Source organism: Syngnathus typhle, linkage group LG22, assembly GCF_033458585.1.
Source record: "Syngnathus typhle isolate RoL2023-S1 ecotype Sweden linkage group LG22, RoL_Styp_1.0, whole genome shotgun sequence".
NCBI classification, from domain to species: domain Eukaryota; kingdom Metazoa; phylum Chordata; class Actinopteri; order Syngnathiformes; family Syngnathidae; genus Syngnathus; species Syngnathus typhle.
In genome coordinates, this window is record NC_083759.1 from 2,166,125 (window position 1) to 2,188,794 (window position 22,670).

The following is a 22,670-nucleotide window of genomic DNA, read 5'->3' on the forward strand; positions in this document are numbered from 1 at the left end:
GCCTACTTCCGTCCGTTTGCTATCTGTAAAGTAGGTTGGGGATGGAGCTTACACTTAACATCCCGGACAGAGGGAAACTTTTACCTGAGCAACCCGCTTGGCAAAACAAATTGAATTTATCATATGAGCAAAAGTGAAACCAATTAAATGAGGCTAGCTCAGTTGATTCAAGCTAAGCTAATACGGGCTAGATTGTTTCATTGGATCTGAACTCCGATAAGCTCTTTTGAACGCCGCTACAGTATGGCTGCTACACGGGATGGCATGACACACCCTCTTTGGCATTTCCTGCTTTCCTCATGACCTCATGCGCTAATGTCCATTAATCCCGGCCAACTCTCGACAGCCCATTCTGTCTCAGGGTATGCTATCACAAAGGCTCTCCCACACACAGTCAGCAGAGCATGACTCCCAGTATTTCCCAGCTGATGGTGGAGATAAGCTTTGTCGTGAGCCGAGGTGTCTCTTTGTGCGTGGAGGTCGACGTATAGCTCGGCCTCGGGGAAAACCGAGCGGCAATGTCATGGCGATGGCAATCTGTTTCAAATCGTGCAAACAAATGTACACGTTATCCTGCGGGCGTTTTTCTTCCGTCTTGGGGTTTGTGCTGTTCTAATTGATTTGTTGACAACCGGAGGAGTCTTTTTAAGAGGAGCCAAGACCATAAACGCTCGTGTTGAACTCCAAAGTATTTGGACTATGAGACATGTCGGTTCACGTCGAAGCGTAAACGATTATAACCACCTATAATGTTTTTTTTTTTCCCCTGGAAGTCGAGACGCTGACATGCCGAGAGGTCAGCGATGTTAATAGACAGCTTCGGCTTTGTTTGCGTGTTGGGCTGCTACCTGAGGCCAAATGCTTATCAGTGCCAGGACTTTAGCGGCTTCAGTTGACAATGAAGTCATCTCGCATCGGGAAAACCGATATTACATGCAAAAGCCTTCAAGGCCCAGGCGGCCAAACGGACCGCCGGATCGGCGGCGTTATTGTTGACTACGAAACAATCCCGCCATGTATAAATCACATTGAAATTAACAATACAGTCACGAGACAAAGATCTCTTTGGATGGGTATCGGATAGTCCTCAATGGAATAAAATTACATTCTTCGTGGGGGGGGGGAATAAAGGGCATAGCAAGGAGGGGCCGGGAGGTGAATAATAGACATGCCTGGGGTTCCTCATTGTGACCCCGTTTCCATTCAGGAAATATGAACCAATCCAGCATCCGTGTTTTTTCTACCCATCTTAGCTTAGCCGCTAACAGCTGGGGAGATGGTAACCTGGCTTCACCTAATAAAAACAGTCGATGCATTTATTATTTATCTCTCGTCCTGACTGACATGATACACATGTTAAAATTAAAAATTCAGATGGGTGCGTGGTAGCTAATGCGTGCGTTAGTAAATCTGCCTTTAAACGAATGCCAGATGAATGATGGTTTGTTTTGCCCGTATCACACGTTTATTTTCTTTTTTAAATCTCGATAGAACATATTCGGAGACTCAACAACCTCTACCAGTACGGTGTAACTTTAAACCAGCAACAGAACAAACATTTCCCAGCCTGTTTTGGCAGATGTTAGATCTTTCAGATTTATTAGCTTTTTTTTTTTTTTTAATCAGGGAGAGGCACTTTGTTGGTCATGTGGAATCAATACTACATGAAATTAAGAATCATTTCTGCTGGGCACACATCAAACACCTTCTGGCAGACTTTTTGTCCCACTTTGAAAATCAAATGATGACTGGTACGCTAGCAGCTGTCAAGTCACTTTGGCGCTTTCCCCATGACGAATGTTTTTAGTGCTGGAATTTGCCCCATGTCTTTGCGTTTATGATGTGTAACATGTCTGTCCCTTGAAGATAATCTCAAATTAGCCCCCTCATCTGAACAAAACTCACATTACTCTGAGTTTTTTGCCCTGATGGGAAAGTTTGGCTGTGTGAAGGCTGAGGATCAAGCCGTGTATCATTTTCGGCTTTGGTCTGAGCCAGAGGACCAAATTACAAGATGCACTTGAAGTTCTGTGATGTCACACTCTGGCTGTTATTCTTAGAAGCGTATCTTGCAGGTAATTTGGACTCATGGGTTTTGCAATCGGGCCTGTTGTTGATGATACTTTATCTGCTTGTTTTATAAATCCTCGCTTGAGGCAGTAGGAAGGCACTGGGGTTGGCGACCTTTGACCTTAGGCTGGTAGCCTTCCCTGCTGGCATGTCACGTCAGGGCAGAGGCGTGACGAAACGGACAAAAGGGGTAGAAATTGAGGCGACGCAAAATGAATAGGGACCTTAAGCGGTAATATATTCTGACATTACCCAAAAAAAAAAAAAAAGGGAAGCCGAGCAAGACGAGAGTTTTTTTTTTCTGCTCCGTGTAGCTACTTGCTTGTAATCCTTTTCTTACAGTGAGTCTGCACGGAATTAGTGGTCGTGCATGACTGATAAGCTGTCGCCCATCCATCATCTCCTGTGTCTTAGGCTGCACAGCTGAGTGATTTTTTTTTTTCTTTGCTGCTGGCCACACAGAAAAGGGAAACGCGCGGTCTCGGCACGAGCTGGCCGTCTCGCTTGTCCATTGCTACACGTGCGTGTACCCCATCGTTGACTTTAAGCTAGCTGGGATAGGCTCCAGCTCAATGTTTCATGTTTCCAAATGCGTTGGCTTCGTGTTTCCTGTTCAAGTCAGGTGTGTATGTGTTATATAAATGTTTTTTTGTTTGTACGGGGTAGTTCAGGTCCAGCCCACATTTCCACGCCTGAAACTGGCAGCGGCAGACCGACATGCTCAGACGCGTTCTGTGCTGCAATTGTATTGTTAGCCGAACCGAGTAGAGATGATTTTTATTTCTATATATGTAAAACATGACCAAGGTCCCACTGCAACGTCAAAATAGCAATCATGTATGAAGTCTTGTTCATCCCTAAGAGCTTCTTTGTTGGGACCTGGGATGTCATCAGATCTGATTTCGAAGTCTGTCAAAGGGGGATTGGGCGGGAGATTAGACCTTCATTTAAAAACACCTCCACTGGCAATTACACTGATGACTGGGCCCATTTGCACCGGCGCTCTCAAAGAACACTCGTTTTCATATCCAAGCTCCGGAATGCTTTATAACCCAAGCGTGTGAAAACCAAAGCAATATTTCCCATAGGAAATAATGTAAATCCAATTAATCCGTTCCAGACACCTTAAACGTTTACCTTCTTTCGGCTTGATCCTGAAATAAAATTTTGCGGAGAACAAATTGTGGGCTCCCATGCTTGAATACAGCCCGCTATTCCTGGCCGTATATTCATTTGAATGTACGCGAGAAAGGCAGAGGGTCATAATGACCCATATAAAAAGCAGTGGCGAGCAAGTTGGCAAACATTTCAATGTTATTCAGCGTGCCCTATTAAATTAGAGAGCAGGCAGGCAGGCTATGTGATCTGAAGTCACTCAAGTAAATGTTTTTCAGGCTCCGGTGGCAAACGTTTCCATTTGGCTGCTTTTCTCCTCGCAGCTGGTCGCGTGGGCCGAGCAGCTGCCTTTTTCAACGTTGGCACGGACCAACACGAGCGGACCCAAATCTCTCGTGTCGGGTGTCTCGTCGATGAAGACGGGGTCAGCGTCTTTGTGGTCTTGTCGGTATGTGCGTGGCTTGGCGAAGGGCGGCGACCTCGCCCTAACAACAAAGTAATTTATCTCCCCGCCATTGAGAAAAAAAAATGGCAAGCACCCCGCCACCAACTCCTCTTTATCCAAGTCTCCCACACAGCAGCTGTTCCTCTCACTTTCCTTCCACCCCCCCCCCCACCCGCACCAGCCGCACTATGATGCCTTTGTTTTATTGTTTGGCAGCGTCTTGAACCCCCCCCCCCCCTCATCTGGAGCAGGACAGGGGTCCGACTCCCTCAGACTGCAGCCGCTCAGCTGTATGCATCAGCTTTTAAATATGTTTTTCAGAAAGCTAGCCGTACCGCCGCGCTAGTTCTTAACACCTATGTCTTTATGCTGAGTTTGCACTTTTCTTGCAAAATGCCAAGTGTTGCCAGATTTGGTGGCTTTTCCCAACAATGTGGATCTCGGCCCATATTTGCGGCTTCCGCGGGGAAACATTCGTAGCAGCGGGCCGCGCTGTGTAAAAAAAAATAAATAGCACGTTGGTTTCCTGCACGGTTTTACGCTTTCCCAACTTTGCGACGTCAACGTCTCGCCTGTGGACATGTCGGGACGATAACAATCAGAGCTGTTTACCCTCCAGGGCCGCTTTTCCTCATCGGAAATAACTCGGAGTAAATGGGCAGAGAGACGGCGTAAACTGAAATAGAGATAACCGCTTCATGGGGATTTGGCGGCGTATAAATAAATAAATGCCTATTTTTGTTTTTGGAACTTTGCTGTTATTTCCGCAGCGCCATGTGACGTTGAGTTGGTGCGACCGACTGTCCGACAGGTGGTGTCAGCTATTGGAGCTTGCCCCCTCGGAGCTTGAACAAAAGCTGGGGATATTTTGGAATGCCGGCTTGTGTCTGGCTCTTGTCGCACTCTTTGTGTGTTCCATGTGTGTCAGTGTGTGGTCAGCTCCGGACTGGCCATTGTGCCCTTGGCCCTCAGCAGATGTGGTCTGAACAATGAGCCGGGTAAATAAAAGGAAGTGGTTTATAAATAGCCCCTTATGTCTGCATGAGTGGTGTTCTGCTGCAATGTGTGTGTGTGTGTGTGTGTTCGTTCCTGTTTGTATTGGATAGATTCTACTGTAGAAAGTTGCGATAGCGCAGGTGCCGTTTGTTTCAATATCAAGCTAGCTTTTCCCTTTCCGGCATTTCCATAAATTTGTCCTCGTGGTTGCTTTCGCTTAGCAACGACACCCAACCGTTGCTAACCATAACAGCAGCACCTACCGAGTCCGTCCAATGAATTGGAACGGTGGCGCCTGATTGGCTGCCCGCACATTCGGGTCATCCGAGGGAAGAATTTGCCGCTCTTGAGTGGCAGTTTATATTTCAAGCCCGGCGACCTAGATTCGGGGTTCTGTTACAGCTCCTCGGGGACGCGTGGCCACATACAATCAGTGTGTGTGTGTGTGTGTGTGTGTTGCAGGCCGGGGGCCCGTGCTGGGTGTTGTCCCCCGATGCCCTCAATTAACAATATTATAATTTTTCATAAAAAAAATTAGCAATCACTTTGGCATTTTCTTTCGGACTCGCTTGCAACAAAACCCGCCACTTTATTATGTCGGGCGAGACTGGACTGATTGGCGACTAGCGCAGAGGCTGAGGGGAGGGGGGGGGGGGGGGGGGAGCAGCCATTTTCTTTTGCTACTGTAAATAATAGCCCCCGCTTGAATTGGACGGCCTTCACGGGTCCTTTTGTGCGCCGTGACATCCGAGGTTCCCTAAAGAGAGCGAGCTGGTCTCCAGCCCGGCATGGGAACGGCAGAGTATTAGCGCCATCTGAATATGAGGCAAAGTAAGCCTCGGCAAGCTGCCAACACACACTCCTGCCTTTTTATTCATCCTACTGAAAGCCACACAGGCAGGAGAGCAAGTCATAATTCACGTCGCCGGACTCACCCCGTGGCTTAATTGAATTCAGGTTGCAACACTTTTGCCATCAAATTTGTTCTTCAATCCGTATCATCAACTCTTGTTAAATATTTTTTGGGTGGTATTCAACAGTGTGAGTGCAAAATGGGTTTTGTTAAAATATCTCAGGTGTCAAGTGTAAGATGGTGTGGAATGTTCCAAAGTTCCTTTTGAGGTTTACGACTTTATCGTGGAGAACTCATGACTCATGAAAGGTGACAAGGATCACAGCAAGCTAGCAAAAAAAAAAAAAAAAAAAAGCAAAGACGTCAACATTTCCTGGTCATCATATGTCCGTCGGAGGAGATAGAAATCAAATCGGTGACGAGGTTGAACGTGATTCACCTGCCTAATGATGTGGCATCCTGTTTGCTAGCTTGATCTGTAAACAACCAAATGAGACATGCAGGAAGCAGGGTGGGGCGGCGCTGATTGTTCTTCCTGTAGATTGCCAAAACAATTCACAAGTTCCCTGCCGCTCATCTCCTCCATGTAGAACAATGACCAGAAGATTGTGCAACTTTTCTAGGGACCAACAGCTCATGGAGTTTTCTCGTTCAGAACCTTTCGCGGTCAACAGAACTTGGAGCCGTAAATCGAGCTCACCCTTCGTCACATTTTGGGTCAGCGCAGCTTCTTTGCGGTCAGGAAGTGGGCTGCTCATATACACGAGCCCCCCCCCTCCTCCTCCCCCCCTCCTCCCAGTTAGTGGGCAGTCAGTTTGCTTGCTTCCATCTGATCCATCCGTGTGTTTCTCTCATTCTCTCACTATCGACCTCATGCACAGATCGGATCGCCTTGACAGAAAGCTTGTTTATTTCTTTTTTTCCCCCCCAAATGATGAAACCCTCGGACGTGGGATTAACGTGTGATGGAATACCGGGTGAGCAAGGCTAGTCCTGGGCATGATGGCCCAGAGGTGAGTGACAACTTGTCATTGTTGTGATTGCGGGCAAAACAACAAAATGGGTTTTGAGTTAGTCCAGTCCAAGTATAATTGTAATTGCATTATGCTACAAAAGCCACTTTGACCTACTTTCATTTGATTTTAAATTATTTAAATTATAGTTATTATTGAATTATTGTTATGAATTATATTTTATTTAATTATATGAAATTATATTTCTGAAATTATTTTCGTAACGTTGCAAAACAAATATGTCGTCACGGCAACAACTTGTATGAGGTGATTTCTTTCTTTTTTTTTTTAGGCGTATTTTGCTGCATGTCACATGTTTCCCCTTGATTGCAAAAAGTCCCTCACTCCCTATTCTATTGGACTCCTTTTCCTGGAGCGAGACCCCCGTCTTGTATTTTTAATCTCGGGCCAAACACCGCTTCCTCCACGTATCCGCTACTGTACTAGCCTCAATAACTCATACACACACACGGAAACACACACACACAACGGTACAACGGCAAAGTCTTGGAGGAGGGCGGCAAGACTCCCAAATTCCTGAGTTTGTCTTGGCACCGCAACAAGCAGACAATCTCTGGGGAATACCGTCCGGGAAAGTAAAATCTAGGAAAGCGAAAATCGATACGTGACTTTAGTGAATTCCTTCAGTGAACAATAACATGAACTCATTAATTTGAGGATCCGTTTTTTTTTTTATGTCTGCTTACACACTCTTAAGCATTTGCAAGAGGCCGCTTTCTTCAAGACTTGAGTTTACTATGTTGTCCAAAAGCAAATACCGCTTGTGTGTGTGCCCGCCGGTAAATGTTGAATAGGCCGTGTGTGTGAAACCTCTTTGGCGTTAACGCCGGGCCAGCGTGATGAGGAACAAAGTCGTTTATTGGCAACGAAAGCATTTGCCCGCTGGATCCTCACGCCGTGATGAACGCTTGCTGTCGCCACAGCGACCGTGCGAGAACAGTCCAGTAGCGTTTTTCAGCAACAAGGATTTAATTAAAAGTTTCGAAGGCCCCGTGTGGTCTTTGTGGATCTCCGAGATTTCAATGGCGGGATGGCTTTTAAAGCATTGATCAATTTGTCCTGATTGGCTTTACGGGAACCGAAGCGCCCTCTCGGGTCATTTGCCGCGATTTTCTGTCATCGGCTGGTCGCGCTCGGCTGAAGCAAAGCGTTCCGTCTGTCGCCGCCGCGTGTGTTTACCAAAGTTGGAGATGCTCATTACGCTCCAAAGGGGGTGAAGCTTTAAGGCCTTCGTGGGTCAGCGGACCTTCAGGAGGTCGCGCTTCTTGGGCTTGATTCTTGTGTCGGTAGGGAGCCGGGAGGTGGGAGGGGGTCCATTTGTCCCCCTTAAAGCTTAGGTGTCAAACTCGAGGCTCGGGGGCCAGATGCGGCCCGCCGTATACTTTTATGTGGCCCGCAAAGACAAATTGTCTTTTTGAGATATTTGGACAATTTCTACTAGTTTCAAAACTAGTTATGGAAACTATGGCTACGACAAAAATGAGTTTGACGCCGCTGTTGCCTAGCTAGCTGTCGCTGTCCAATGCTAGCAAGGCTTCTTGCTTCAAAAGTTGGGAATATTTTGAGACTATTGTTGATGCAGCTCATCCACCCCCGCCCTAATATCTGCGTACGCGACGGGTCTGGGCCTCTCGTGTCTTTTCTTACACTTCATTGAGCTGGTGGAGTTTTCTCTGATCTGGCTTTTGTTTGAGCCGGCCTATTGATCAAGCGCTCCCATAGCCGCACAGCATGTAAAAGTGTCTCCAAAGCGTTCCACTCCGATTGTACGTGGAGAGAAAAAGATGAAGAGAGAACTTAATGGAGAACTTGTCATTTGTGGCTTGGGGAGTGCTGGATGGGGAGGAGTCAGGGGGAGGGGAATGAGCCAGCAGGGAAGGAGCAGAGGCCATTCACGCACACATACTCACACTCGCATTAAAAGCCACTCGGGAACACTTTTCCACACGCTCCGTGGGCGATGGATGTGTTGCCACAGGGGAGGGACGGATGAAGAGCCGAGCCAGGAAGGGAGCGACCCCCCCCTCCTCCCTTGGAACCAAGGGACACAGTAGCCAGTCAGAGTGTGAGCGAGGAGTGGACTGCACACTTTTGACTCCCTGGAGAAAGGATTCACAATGAACTTATACGAGGGAATGGCTTTTTGGAATACTCGGACCATGTGATGCACGAGGCAGATCTTTGTCACCCTTGAAACTTTGTCACCATGCCAACCGGTAAGGACCCCTTGTGTGCATTTGTGGGATGAGTTCAAAAATGGACAAGATTATTATTTGATCGTTGGGTTTTACTTGACAGCTGCGTTGTCCGAGAAGACATGCGCTTGTTTTCTTACAGAGGGCGTTGCAAGCGGCGCGTTTGCTTTCCCGCAAGTTCATTTGGACCTTTCGGAATTTTAATCAAAGTGTCTGAGGAATTCTGGCTAGGCTCAGCAAAGAAATAAGAACATTTAATAGTTTGTTAGAATGCCTGTAAATGTTAAATAGGGACGTAAGTGGCACCTTGTTGAAGTGTGAGTGAGTTTTTATGAAATTATTTTTAGCAAAAACAACCACAAATTGCTGTTGATGGGGAGGGGGGGCAGTTTCCTTTTGCTGCGAGTGCCGCCGGGACGCCATTCTGCAGCCTGTGACCCAAATTAGAGTCTTAAGGGTAGCCCAATTGGGAAAGAGGAGGGGGGGGGCTACAAATGGCAAAGTAAGAAAGGAGGTGGGGGGGGGGGGGTAATTACTGTTTAGGGCAAACTATTTAGTAGTAGAAGAAATGCCAGTGGTTGGACATTTGTGTGATTTATTGCAGCAGGCCGAAATCCAATCAGGTCAGAGAATAAGACGAGGGTCGCACGGGTGGTCCAAAATTGGCGGCCATCGGCTAAAAATAGCCGGTGTAAATTTTCCCATCGCTGCTGATTTATTCCAGTCCTGCGCGTGAAAAGTAGAAGTGAAACGTTTTTTTTGCAAGCTGATTAGGGAATTTATGAGTCATTGCGCTTATGCATGTTTGACCTTTAGCATTCTCTTCCAGGAAAAAAAAAATGCAGCCAATTAGCAGCAGAAGATAGTGTTTACAAAAAAGAAAAAAAATTGGATTGCTGAGTCAGCACAGGTCTTTGTTGGGGCAAATGATACAAGCCCCGCCCCCTTGCAACCCCTAGTGTGCTCCTGTGAAATCCTGAGTGACACTTTAAGGTCCTTAGCGTCAGTTGAGATCAAGTCTGCATCTCTATCACGGCGGCCGTCCCGCTGATGACATCACATTTAGACTTTGGAGGGATGGATTCAAATTGACGGATGGTCACCAGTGGAAGAAAGGAAACATGGGAGGGACCAATAGCAAAAAGGGAGTGGGTGGCGTTTGGCCTTTTGTCCTCTCCTTGCTTCTTCCTACTTTCATTCATCCGAGGGGCCCTCCTCCTCTCCCTCGTGCACATATTCGGCATTTTTGCAATGTTACGAGATCTGATATACTTGGAGCTGACCTAGAAACGATATGTTGACCACCAAGGTTGAAGGAAACATCTCTGGAATGAAGATAGATTAGCTTTGAATGCATTCAAGAAAGTGTGAAGAGAATTCTTACACGCTGGGGGGAGGTGCCCTTTTTTCCTTCGAATCTGAAAAACGAAACCTGGTTGTTGATTTGGCACATGATGAGTCTTTTTTTTTTTTTTTTGGGGGCTTTCTGGTATGATGGAGAACACACCCTGCACACCATGAGAGGGGGAACAGTCCCAACCTGCATACTTTGCAATTAGAGATCATTGACATGGATCAGGTTGAACATAATCTGGAGAGGAGGTAACCTTAGCTCGCTTCTGTGTGTGTGTGTGTCGTTCTCTGTGTACACGAGCCAATTCACCCAGGAAACGTGCAGGGTGGGTCCCAAACAAGAAGGTGGGAAGGAAGGCTTGGACAAACACAAGATGGAGCAATCGCTACTCATGTTTGGCTTACAAAAGGAAACACTTGCTTTCGCTATGCTAACCTGACTTGGCCTTCAGTGTGTGTGTGTGTGTGTGTTGCCCACCTGTAACTAGATAAAATAGCTAATGTGAGGGTCATTATGCTTTAAACTCTATTAGTCTTATCTCCTTGGTGATAAACTAGCTGTTGTGCGATGCACACACACACACACACACACACGCCATAGTTTTAAGTGTATCGCTGCCAGTGATAAGCGTCTGATGCATTTATTAAAGGGCAAAGGAAACGTCCAGTTAGCTATTAATATCACGATTGATGATAATGTCGGCCTTTGTGCTTTGTGTACTTGCTTATCGGAACCCCTCCTCCTCCTTCGCCCCTCCCACCCCGCACGTCTTTCATCGAACCGATTCATTATTATTGTCTGGCGTGTCATCGTAAAAAAAAAAAAAAAGTGGGTCAGGACCTGTGATGTTCTCCATCACTGAGCAGGGCCGGCTGCCAGTGCGAGGCGTCGGTGCGCCCACTCGAAAGGTGAGAGAGTGTGAGGGCAAGCTCTATTGATTTCTTTTGAAGCCGCCGCGGTCAGTTTCCCGTTTCATGTCGCTTTTTTTTTTTTTTGGGAAGGCGACTGTGTGATCTGGACGGAAGACTGGACTTAGGAGGATCTTAACGGCTCGGTCCCTGAGCCAGTTTGGCAGCGTCCTGATGTGAAATAAGCGCAAACATAAACCCGCCTGTCTTGGTGGAATAGACCTTTCATTCATTGCCCGAGGCGAGCGCTCAGATCGAGACGGTATCTTAATACGAGCCTTCGTCTAAAAGCTCCGCATTCCTTTAAACGAGCGTATTTCATCTCTCCTTGGCTCGTCCTGATTAGAATTCTTGTCTCAATGCAAACCGTGACGGTTGGACCGCGGTCAGCTAGCATGCTAGGAATTCCGTTCGTAAACCGATAGCCTCCGTCATTCTGATTGTCTGTTTTTCCCTCTCTCTTCAGATGACTACAGCTATCTACCCGATGCGTTGCCACCTGTACCCGAAGTCCCGGACTCTGGCTCAGTCCTGAGCTCCAGCGACATCCCCGCCCGTTGCCTCGGCAACCCGGCCTTCCGTTACCCCTCCTCGCGCAATTGCTCAGCCCACAGCATGGACTCGTCTCTGGACAGCGCCGAAAGACCCGTCAGCTACAGCTCCACCTCTTCCTCCGCTTCCTCCCGGGACAGTCACTGCTCGCTGGGCAGCCGCTCCACCCTTGTCCACACCCCCCACTGCAACCCGGTGAACTCGGACCCGGACTCCGGGGCCATACGTCTGGAACTGGTTCCCGCCCGGCAGCTGGGATGCGGAGAGGAGGACCCCAGAGATGACGGAGGGATGGAAACAGGAAGGCAGCCGGGCAGGAAGGGCACTGAACAGACACCGACGGATCACTCGGAACCGGAGCTGGGTCTCGACGGGGGCATAGAACGGATCGCTCAGGTGCAAGGACCCAGGACATATGTGGACCGTGTGGTGCAGGAGATTCTGGACACAGAGAGAACCTACGTCCAAGACCTGAGAAGCATCGTGGAGGTAAGAAATCATCACTTTGGGATTTCCAAACTTAGGCCTTAGTGTCTATAAATAAATTAAATCCATTCACGTTTGAAGCCGAGATTCAAACCCAGAACCTCCCGACTGTGACTTGTTTGAACCTGAGTGAGGTCAAGGTAGCTTGAGTTCAAAGTGACGGTTGTAAACGTTTTAGTCAGGTAGGCGGTTGACTTTGTTCCTTTCAAGAGCGAGGGCACCTTTCAATCAGCTGATAACACACACACACACATTGGGTTGTTGTGTATCTCGCACATGTGACACACACCAACACACACACTACCGCTTGTTGTCCGTCAGAAACTTTTCAACACAATAGGGTCACCTGTGCTCGCAGCCGACGGGGTCGGTTGAGTTACACGACACCGGTGCCTTTGTACTGCAGGAACAGGCGCACATTGAAAACGTGTGTACTTAAACACACACACTGTACACACACACATGTTTAGACAAACGGGCTATTTTTTAACGTTTTGCTTGGAGGTGAATAGATCTTGTTTGCTTCCTTTCAAGGATTTGCAGACTTTGGTTTGGATGGTCCGGGCGAGTTGGTTCACCTTTCTTGATCCCTTCTCATTGTTATTGACCTTTTCTAGTTCTCAAATGGGTCCAACAGATGTGACGCATGTCCGTTAGCCACTTTGGATTCAAGCGATACCTAGAGTTGGCCCGGCAGAACTGGCCTTCAACGCACTGCCCGGCAAATCCCAGCGTTCCATTTCCTGATAGCTGATACTTTGAAATTCGATGGCTGACCTAGACCCTAACCGGAACCGGAATCCCCTCACCTGGTGGGAGTCTGCTAATCCCCGAAACAGCAAACAAGACTCGTAATCAATCTGACTCTAAAATCACTTGGTCCAGTTGGAGACAAACTGAGTCAAGACAGAAGATTAGCGGTGACACTTGTGATTGATGTTCCGCTTTCCCGGATGCAGAGGTGAGGAAAAGCCACAGGCTGACGACAGGAGGCTAGGAAGAAGAATTTAGCTCGGGAGATAACAGCAGGTTAAGACAACACGGAAGAGGGCTTAAGAGCTGCAGACCACCACCAGTCCACGTTTAACGGACCACCCACTCTTGGATTACCGCTTTCCACGGCGGTCCAGTGTTCAGACGCCAGAATAAATCTGCGTCCGAGCTGTTCCTGCCTCTTTAATGTCGAGGGTATCCGTAGCAGCAATGCTAACGTACCAAAGCCTGCATTAATGCAAACCCCGTCTTCCGTAATCCCCGAGTCCATGCTGCTTCCTGCAAACCAAGAGGGTGTGACAGGCCCAAGACAAATATTGACCCAGACTCCCATGGGCCCGGGATCTCTCTGTGCTCATACCCGCCATGCGAGTGAACTGTCATGTGGGCCTGAACTTTGAATATCCAAAAAAACAGATTCTGGTTGTTACTACCTCCAGCTGCAAGGAAAATAATTTCTTTTGGACTATAATCATTTTGGTGAGTCAGCGCTTTTTCAGCTAACTCCCAGGATTAGCGTTGGTAATGAAGCCGATCAGTCATCTAATCCCAATTTTTTTTTTTTTTCTGCGATATGACACCCAATAATCATGGCGAGGCCTTTGGGAAGTCACCTGTGACAATTCCAGCGGGGATGTTTACACTGGTAATCGTCGAGAGTAATGACTTCCTACTACAGTGCAGGGTAAAGTGTTTGGATTGGAAAGGAGTCTGCGTTGGAGGAGGTTAATGGTTAACTCCACCCAGCGTCAAGTTAGTACATGTTGAGGCCGATGCTTAGCGGGGGAGTTTACCTGCCGAGAGGTGCGTAAGCTGCCCGTTCTTGAGCTGGAGAACGCATTGAGGGGGAGAGGTCGTCAAGCCGGGTCGCACCCGTGACCCCGCGACTAATAGAGCATCACCTTACACGTAACCTCACATAATGAACTGAATCTTGACGTGGACCCCCCCCCCCCTGACATGACCCCTAGATGGCGCTAGTTGTATTAATCATGTTTTTAACCCTAGACCTTTGGTTTGAATATTAGCATTAGCATATATGCTGTGAAATGTGAGGAGTGCTTATGCAAACTGTGCTTGAAGGTAAAATGAAGTTTTTGCTTCAAATTCCTGAGTTTATCGCAAGGCGCAATTTTATTATTATTGGCAGATTAATAAACAATTTTTTCCAACAAATTTTCCGAACCTATAAAAAAACAAAAGGAACAGCTGCAGGACATTTTCTTCATTGTGTGCTTGCACGGGTGAATTTGAAGCAAACATTCTTTCCGCATTAACAGTTTTTTCTCAAATTGCTTGTCGCAACAGATACAATCAATGCTGTCGGATTCTAATTTTTATGGACTCTATTTTTATTGACTTATGCGCAATTCGTTGTGAGAAGTGTTCCACGCGCTATAGACGCCAAGATAAAAGTTGCGTAAGGTCGAATTGAATTGCCTGACTTTGAAACCGGTCGAGGTAGATCATTAACACCCAAGATGAGAACTTTTATTGCTGACCACCAGTCTTTCTTTAAATCTAAAAAAAGATTTAAAACTTTATTAAACTCACACAAAAAGTCGTCTTTTCCTCCTCCTCTTTGTAGGACTACTTGGAGATCAGCAACCAGGCTCGGCTGGGTTTGAGCAATGAGGACAAAGGCTCACTATTTGGCAACATCCGGGACATCTACCACTTCAATAGGTACGGCATTTTTTTTTTTATATTTGTTTTTTTTTTATATCCAATCATGAAACTCAGAAAGTCAGTCCCTATCTGCCCCGCCCCTCCCCCTCCTGTGCAGTTTGAAGAATAGTCGAGCATCATGGTGGTCTTTGGAGATAAACATGCTGCCACCCAGTCATTTGTCAGCTGTCGGACGCCCCCCCCCCCACACAAAAAAAGTGAACCGGTCTAAGAAAGCACAAAAGCAGTTTCAAGCAGTGACCTCAAGCGTTAGTCATGAAACAATAACTTCAGCACCGGGGGACGATTTTGTGAACACAGGAGCTGCGCTTTTCAATTCAAGGAAGCTTCAGCAATCATTTCTCTTCCCGACTTGACACAATAGTCACAAACAATAAAGCAGAGCATTATTTTATGATCCAATGCGTGTTTGGTGTGATCTGGGAACATGGCGGACATGTTTGTTTTCAGGGATTTGCTTCACGAGCTGGAAAAGTGCAACGCGGACCCCGTGGCCATCGCCGAATGCTTCGTATCGAAGGTAAGAGCGATTGTTTTGCTTTGTGGTGGACCGTTGAAAGGCCACATCGTCGCTGAATGAGTTCAGATTCATCGTTCTTGGCAGAGGATCAAGAATATATTTTGAAAACGACCAACTTTGTTTGATGGAAAACAAATCAAGGAGAGAGCATCCGAGATGAGTCATCCTGATAACATATCAAAATTGGTCTTTTTTTTTTTTTTTTAAATAATTGATATATTTTGAGGGCACGTCTGCATTTTCCCATACGTACACGCCGCACAAATTAGTACTCTATCCAAACGTTTATACGTCCTGCGGTCGCTGTACTAAAGTTCAGCCCAATGTGTATTAGCGCTTCGTGTGTGCCATCAAAAAAAAAAAAAAAAAACTGGATGGCGGACACATCTGGTTGCGTTTAGGCCCGCCGTGTGGTAGCAGATTACTGGAGACGAGGAGGAGGAGGAGGAGGAGGAGGAGGAGACCTCTGCTCTTCAATTTGGCTCCTTTTTCCCATGGAGAACCTCCGGCTACTGAATTATTGGCTGGAGGTCCTTCAAGTTTCCCTACGGAGATAAAAATAAAAAGTCGACGTGATATCTGATCATCTTTGCTGTTTGTGATGTCGCTTCCTGATCCCCCCCCCCCCCCCCCCCCGCGGTGTTTATGGACGCGAATAGATGTCGGCGAGACATGTCTCGTGTTACGCAACAGCAGGGGGTGGGGGTTCAAGTCAAATTTTGAGTTGCCAGGCAAACTTTTCAAGTTTGATGTTCACGGAGGCGACCAAGGTCTCAATTAAGGGGGCGGACAAGTTGAACGAAGGGCTTTTTAATCGCTGTTGGTTGATTGCAAAGCAGAGTCAGCATTTTTTTCTACGCCTGGCTCCTAATTTTAAGTACAGGCCGATGAGCCCGATAGACCTGAAATTATTTCACCAGCACGTCTCCGGTTATGTCGAACGAAGCCATGTTGGGTTTTTTTGTCTCATTTTTTTTTTTGTAATTGCAGAGTGAAGAATTCCACATTTACACTCAGTACTGCACCAATTACCCAAGGTAAGACGCTTGCATGACGACACTCAAACATCTGAGCTAGCATTATTATTATAGCGACACTATTCTGTCGCCCACGTTTCTTCCCAGAGTCTCGTGTAACTCCGTCGTGTATGCGAGGAGTCGAATTGTCGGCCTCGGGGGGGTCACTGCCCGCCCCTCCCTTTTTTTCTTTCTTCGTTTACAGTAATGCTCGATGACAGACTTATAGCGCACGTTGTTGATAGAAGGTGTATTGTTGTTATGGTCCTACTTCTAATTGTTGTCTGCCCTGCGGGACGCCTCCATGGACGAACGCGTGATGGTCTAGTTTGAAACGTGAGGCTGCTCCTTGCCCTCAGGATGCAATTTCCCACGGTTTATGTTAATACCCTCGTGATGACATCGTTTTTGGGCCCGTCGCCTCAACAACAGTCGTGTTTTGACCCGGCAGGTCGGTGGCTGTGCTCACCGAGTGCATGAGGAACAAGGCGTTGGCCAAGTTCTTCCGCGAACGGCAAGAATCTCTGCGCCACTCCTTACCCCTGGGCTCCTACCTGCTGAAGCCGGTGCAGAGGATCCTCAAGTACCATCTGCTGCTTCACGTACGGCATCTCCACTCTTGGAAAGCATATGGTACTCGCCGCTCCCCAGCTCACTTTGCCAACGTTTGTAGGAGATAGCCAACCATATGGAGAAGGACACGGAGACGTATGAGGTGGTGCAGGAAGCCATAGACACCATGCAGAGAGTAGCTTGGCACATCAACGACATGAAGAGGAAGCACGAGCATGCTGTGAGGCTGCAGGTACGACTTCGAACCTCATTTCCGAATATTGCCGACGTTCATCGCCATGACGACCGATTCACTGCAGGAAATCCAAAGCTTGCTGACGAACTGGAAAGGCCCCGATCTGATTGGCTACGGCGAGCTGGTCCTGGAAGGGACGTTTCGACTGCAGCGGGCTAAGAACGAGAGGACGCTCTTCCTCTTCGATAAGCTTCTGCTCATCACGAAGAAACGGGAGGAAACGTTCACGTATAAGGCTCACATCCTGGTGGGTCGCCCGTCTTGTCACGTGACATTTTGCGACGAGCGACAGGACGCTTAAGCTGATGTCCTTTTTTTGCAGTGCTGCAATTTGATGTTGGTGGAAGTCATCCCGAAAGAGCCGCTGAGTTTCAGCGTGTTTCACTACAAGAATCCAAAACTACAACACACGGTCCAGGTACCATCGCATAACATACGTGCTGACTCGGCAAAAAAAAAAAAAAAAAAACAACCAATGTGGGTGCGGGTAAACCTTCTTTGTTGTGTAAGAAAGCAGAGTGGGGCTTTATCTCTTTTTTTATTTTTTTATTTTGGGAAATGTGTGATGTTCTCTGATGTTTGATGCCGCCCGCAGGCCAAGTCCCAGCAAGATAAACGCATGTGGATCTTGCACCTCAAGAGACTCATACTTGAAAATCACCCTGCCAAAATCCCTGCCAAGGTGAGCTTTTTTGGGGTTTTAGCGACACCTAGTGGCCAGGATTATAATGACAGTCTAACCTGTTTAATTTTCTAGGCCAAACAAGCCATCCTGGAGATGGATGCAATGCGTAGGTGACACTCAATATAGCTTTTCATTTGTCAAGGGATATTTTGCCAATTAAAGTCTGATATTTTTTTTCTTCAGACCATCCTGGATTCCATTACAGTCCTGACGGTGAAAAGAAGGATTCCCCACGCACCAAAGAAGGCCCCACTCCTCGCAGAGGACGTAGAAAAGGTGCGGATTGCAGCATTGAATCTAATCAAATAAAACAAGTTTTGTATAATAAATAAAATAACAAAAGTTTTGTATATTAAATTAAATTAAAGTTCTGTCTCCTCAGAACCGCTATCCAAAATACTGAAGAACGCCAAGCAGAATGCAGCCAACAGCGACGGCGAGAAGGTCAGTCATAAAGATGATGCACGGTTAAGGAACACGAGAACCCGCATCCACGCTAACAGAAACAACCCTTTGTATTTCCTCCCCTCCCTTAGCGAACAAGTCTGGGCTCGAGTTTGCTCTCTCCCGTGTCCCAGCTGGCTCTGGGGACCATAGGCCGCAGCCGCAGTCTCATCAACCAGTCGCAGGAGTCGTTGGACCCCGCTGACCACTACGACCACAGCGATAGAGATGAAGGGGAGGAGCCACACCAGCAAGATGCGGACGATGAGGACGAGAGCATCCTGGTAGAATGAGCTCATCACCTACATTTGATTTTTCTGCCGTTTTCTTGGACCTACATTTTGCGGCTGTGCCTTCAGGGTGGTGGAAAGAGGTTACGAGTCCCGGGGAAAGGCAGTCGGAAGAGGCTGAACCCTCAAGCATCGGTGGACAGTATCGAGCAGTGGAAAACCTTCAACATGAGCCCTTCAGATCTTCAGGTTTGGGAGTGCTCGAAAAACGCTTGAGGACCTCTTTGGGATGCTTGTCTAAATCTTTCCGTCTGTCGCTTCAGAGAGCCAGGGAGTCTCTCGTAAGGGACGGGAGCCACCATCCGCCGCTCCGCAGGACCGCTCGTGTGACAGAAGAACCTCCAGAGTCGCCCGTCCCATCGGTAGTCGTGACAGATAACGATCATTCCGTTCGAAACATCTGGGCGGACCACCGCGCTCGCAGGGCCATGTTCCCCACCAGACAGCGAACCGTGCACCCGGACGACGAGGATGACGACATCTACCAGACGTTCGTTCCCACTGAGCCGAGCGGACCGGAACCGGACTTACCCCGTGAGGGATCGGAGGCTACTTCGTCCCCGCGGACCGCCCGGCCTTGCAGCTGGCACGTGGAGCAGATCCCCTCAGTCCAGGTTGAACCTCCATCCGGTGACAGCAGGGTTCTTCGAAGGGCGAGCAGCGTCGGCGAGAACGCCACCAAGGCTCGCGAAAGTCCAGATGACAACCAGGTCGGCGGCAACTTGGAAGTGATTCACACGGAGTCCTCGAGCAATGACATGTCGGGATCGTCATCAGCCGAGCAGCTGACCACGGATGACATCGAAAACGTGTACGACAACATCAGCTACGAGGACCTCAAAAAAATGGGCCTGATCAGAAGAGACTTGGACCAATGCCAAGCACGGAAAGAACCTCCTTCTGATGCACAGTGTTATCAGAGCCAAGCAGCTCGGCCACAAAATGTTCCAGATGCCCTCGGCACCTCAGAGCCCATCTTTAAATTAGACAGATGTTCCAAAGAGCACATTCAGTTCTCCACCCAGGAAGGAAGTCCCGAGCTCAAGATAGTCGAGGAGAACATCTACGACACTATTTGTTTTCGGGATCCTCCATCGATGGAAAACAAAACCGATCTGGTGACGTCAGAGCAGGACTTAACGTTTGTCTCGCAGGAGAGCCTTAACTTTGTCCCGTGTTCCTCAGAGCCAGAGTGCTCATCATCATCTGCTTCGTTGGGCTCCCGACAGTCACGGAAAGGCGCCAAAACATCAGAGCGCGCCGACGAGCTCTGGGTCGACCTGGAGAACTACATCAGGAGCAACGAGAAGAAAGCCGACCGACTGCCCGCCGCCTTCCCAGTCAGTGCCGGTGAGTCGGCCAAGGAGCGATCGTCAGTCAACGGCAGTCCAACCAAAAAGTCTCCTGTGGCCAGTCAACCGAGACACCCTCCCGTGCGCTCTTCACAATCCTTCAACATCCCCGCCATCAACCTCCCTGACCTTCAAAGTGACGGAACCACCGAAGACCCAAGTCCTGTTCCCACTCCGGTCTTGCCAGAGCCTCAGCCGGGGACAGTGAAGAGCATGCGTAACAGACTCGCCCGCCTCAGCAGCGGTAGCTTCCGGCTCGAGGACGACGATCTTGTAGAACTTCCTCCAAAAACACCTCCGCAGGGGGATAATCCCATCAAGGATATCCACCGTCTCTTCCCGGGGCAACTGGACTCGCCGCTGGCCTCTTCTTCTCTCCTGCTGGGAGAGTCCGTAGACTTCCCGTTAGAACTTATGGACAAATCTAAGAATCGAGTCTTTTTGATGGCGCGGCAGTATAGCCAGAAGATCAAGAAAGCCAACCAGCTGCTGCGCATGAGGAGCATGGATCCCGGCGACTCTTGTAGCCGAGCAAGAGCCGACAGGAGGCAGAGAGACCTGGCGGCCATACTTGAAGAAAAAAAACAAGGGGGAGCCGCCATAGGTAACACAATATTTGAGCAATTCCCAATTTTTTTTTGATGGTGACCTCTTGTCAATTTCTCGCATCTCCAGGTGCCAGGATCGCCGAGTATTCCCAGCTTTACGACCAAGTCGTGTTCAAGGAGTCCTCGGCGACGACGCACCACGCTCATCCAGGTCTTTCCTCCTCTCCATCCATGCCCGAGACCTCCCTGGAGGAGGAATGGCTCCACTCCACCTACAGCAACGGCGAGCTCTCCAACTTCATGTCGTCCGCGGGCGACTTGCGCAACCCGCGGGGCGCTTCCACCCCTCAGCGCAGACTCGCCTCTTCCTGCTCCATCCCGTCGCTCAAGACCTCACCGAGCAGCCCCCCGCCGTCCCAGAGGTGGAGCTCCTGCATATCGGCACCGAGCGAGGAAGAGGAGCACGTCTACAGTACGATCAAGAGACATCCTTCCTTGAACGCACCGTCCTCGCCGTCTCGGAACTGTCAGTCGGCTAGCTCGCTAATTAGCGAGCAACCGGAGAAAACACAATTTAAATGTAACGGGTCGACAGAGAGACTCCACCGCCCCAGTTTGGGCCGCGCCGGTCGACAGAGCAGCCTCCCCGAGAGGTCCACCCAAGGCGAATCGGACCTCACCTTACACGACGGCCAACACGTGGTGGTCCTGAACCGAGCGTCGGCCTTGAGCATCCTCGCCGCCACCCAGAACTACTTTGCCAACTTTAAGGACAACGGCGACGACGACGACTACGTGGAGATCCGCTCGGAGGACGAAGTAGAACCGGAGCGGGGCGGGCTGGCGACGGCTGATCCTACCTACCAAAACCGGGTTCTGGTCCATTCGCGTAGTTTGCCCGGCACGCCCGTGCGCTCCAGCGACGCGTTGAGATCTCTGGAACGTGAACATCTGGAGAAATACCTGTGGAGCGAACCGCAGCAGAACCAGCCCAACATCGTCCAGTCTCTTCGGGAAAAATTCCAGTGTCTGAGCTCCACTAGCTTTGCCTGACCTCACAACCAAAATATTTACACGCTAACATACCGTACATACAAACTACAAATAAGGGATCTTACTACTACTACTACTACTTTATCAACAATTTACCCAACAAACAAAAGGGAATATAACAAAGTTCTACAAAAGTCCAAACTGATATTTTTGAACGGTTAACAGTACTGTAAATAGAGATATTTTATGTTACAGGTTGTTAATGGTCAGAAATGGCGCTTTGAATAATGCTTGCAAGCTGCCTTGGCACTTCTCATGAAGTCATCAAACTTTCTTGAAATATTTCTTAAATTGTGCTTACGGCAATAAACACGCTTCACAAATTTGCACGTCGAATGGCTGTCTTCAGGGTAGAGTGTCACTTTGCACATACACTCCTTTTAGCAAATTTAGCTAGCACAAATATGCGATCCAACAATTATGCTTTAAAACAAGGGAACCTGCTGATATTTTACAATAAGAAATGTAAAGATTCCTATTTATTTTGAACATGTTAGAAAAAGGCAAATGTTGTAAGTGACACCTGTATTTTTTCATAATTTCAAATTATATTCTGGGACCATAATGGCTAGTTTTAAATCCATCACCCCAAACCTCGTATTTTGAAAATTAACACCGACTCGACAGTTTAAGGCAGATGTTGATTTAAAAAAAAATTGTATTAGTTTGTTTAAGATAGCAGCAAGTTTGCTACAGATTACCCACACACCGTTTTATTTATTCCAAAGCATCCCTGTGATATTTTACTAAGAGGGCAGGTCCATTACGGGTTGTAAATGAAAGACTCACGTATTTATTAAAAGATGTTTGGGGGTGTTCATTCGCCAAATTCAAGTCAAATACTGTGAATTGGTAGTTTTTTTCTCGTTTTGTTTTGTTATGCACTGCTTAATGCAAGTTCCAAATGTAAAGTTAGAAAGCACAAAATCACGGTCTACTGGTCATATCAGGACACATCAAAAATATAAGTTAGCAATATGAAGTATGTTTTTTTTTTTTTTTGTATACGTCTGTCCTCTGCTTCAGTGGTGGAGATTGTTGGTCTTCATTGACTCGTTTTTTTTTTTTTTTTGCACTTTTCTTCAAACGTCTACTTTGTAAACACTTTGTAAAGATATGTACATTTTAGGAAAGTTATTCTTGTATGTCATAGTATGCTTTAATGTTTAGGTCAAGTGTACTGTATATTTTTTTAACGGCTTAGTTGTCATTGCTCAATAAAACAACGTATTGGAGTTAATAAATTTCAAATTAAACTATGTG

The 22,670-nt window shown here is 47.8% G+C and overlaps 1 protein-coding gene across 2 annotated transcripts; it reads left to right on the forward strand.

Moving 5' to 3' along the window:
* Positions 1–6,278: 6,278 nt before the first annotated feature.
* LOC133146445 (pleckstrin homology domain-containing family G member 1) lies at positions 6,279–22,666 on the forward strand. Of its 2 annotated transcripts, none has more exons than XM_061270203.1 (17): positions 6,279–6,493; positions 11,438–12,012; positions 14,591–14,688; positions 15,142–15,211; positions 16,202–16,248; positions 16,679–16,829; positions 16,901–17,032; positions 17,100–17,282; positions 17,358–17,453; positions 17,631–17,717; positions 17,793–17,826; positions 17,904–17,996; positions 18,103–18,164; positions 18,257–18,448; positions 18,524–18,643; positions 18,718–20,410; positions 20,482–22,666. In XM_061270203.1, the coding sequence occupies exons 2-17, from the start codon at positions 11,587–11,589 to the stop codon at positions 21,405–21,407; spliced, it is 4,410 nt and encodes a 1,469-aa protein (XP_061126187.1). In that variant the 5' UTR covers positions 6,279–6,493; positions 11,438–11,586; the 3' UTR covers positions 21,408–22,666. The 2 variants fall into 2 exon arrangements, with proteins under 2 accessions (XP_061126187.1, XP_061126186.1); XM_061270202.1 differs by lacking the exon at positions 6,279–6,493 and adding an exon at positions 8,391–8,730.
* Positions 22,667–22,670: the final 4 nt, after the last annotated feature.

Bases quoted from the DNA above. Each gene is read 5' to 3' on its own strand.
- LOC133146445 (XM_061270202.1), top strand. The intron at 16,249-16,678 runs GTAAGACGCTTG...TTGACCCGGCAG, and splicing joins TACTGCACCAATTACCCAAG to GTCGGTGGCTGTGCTCACCG. The intron at 18,165-18,256 runs GTCAGTCATAAA...CCCCTCCCTTAG, and splicing joins CCAACAGCGACGGCGAGAAG to CGAACAAGTCTGGGCTCGAG.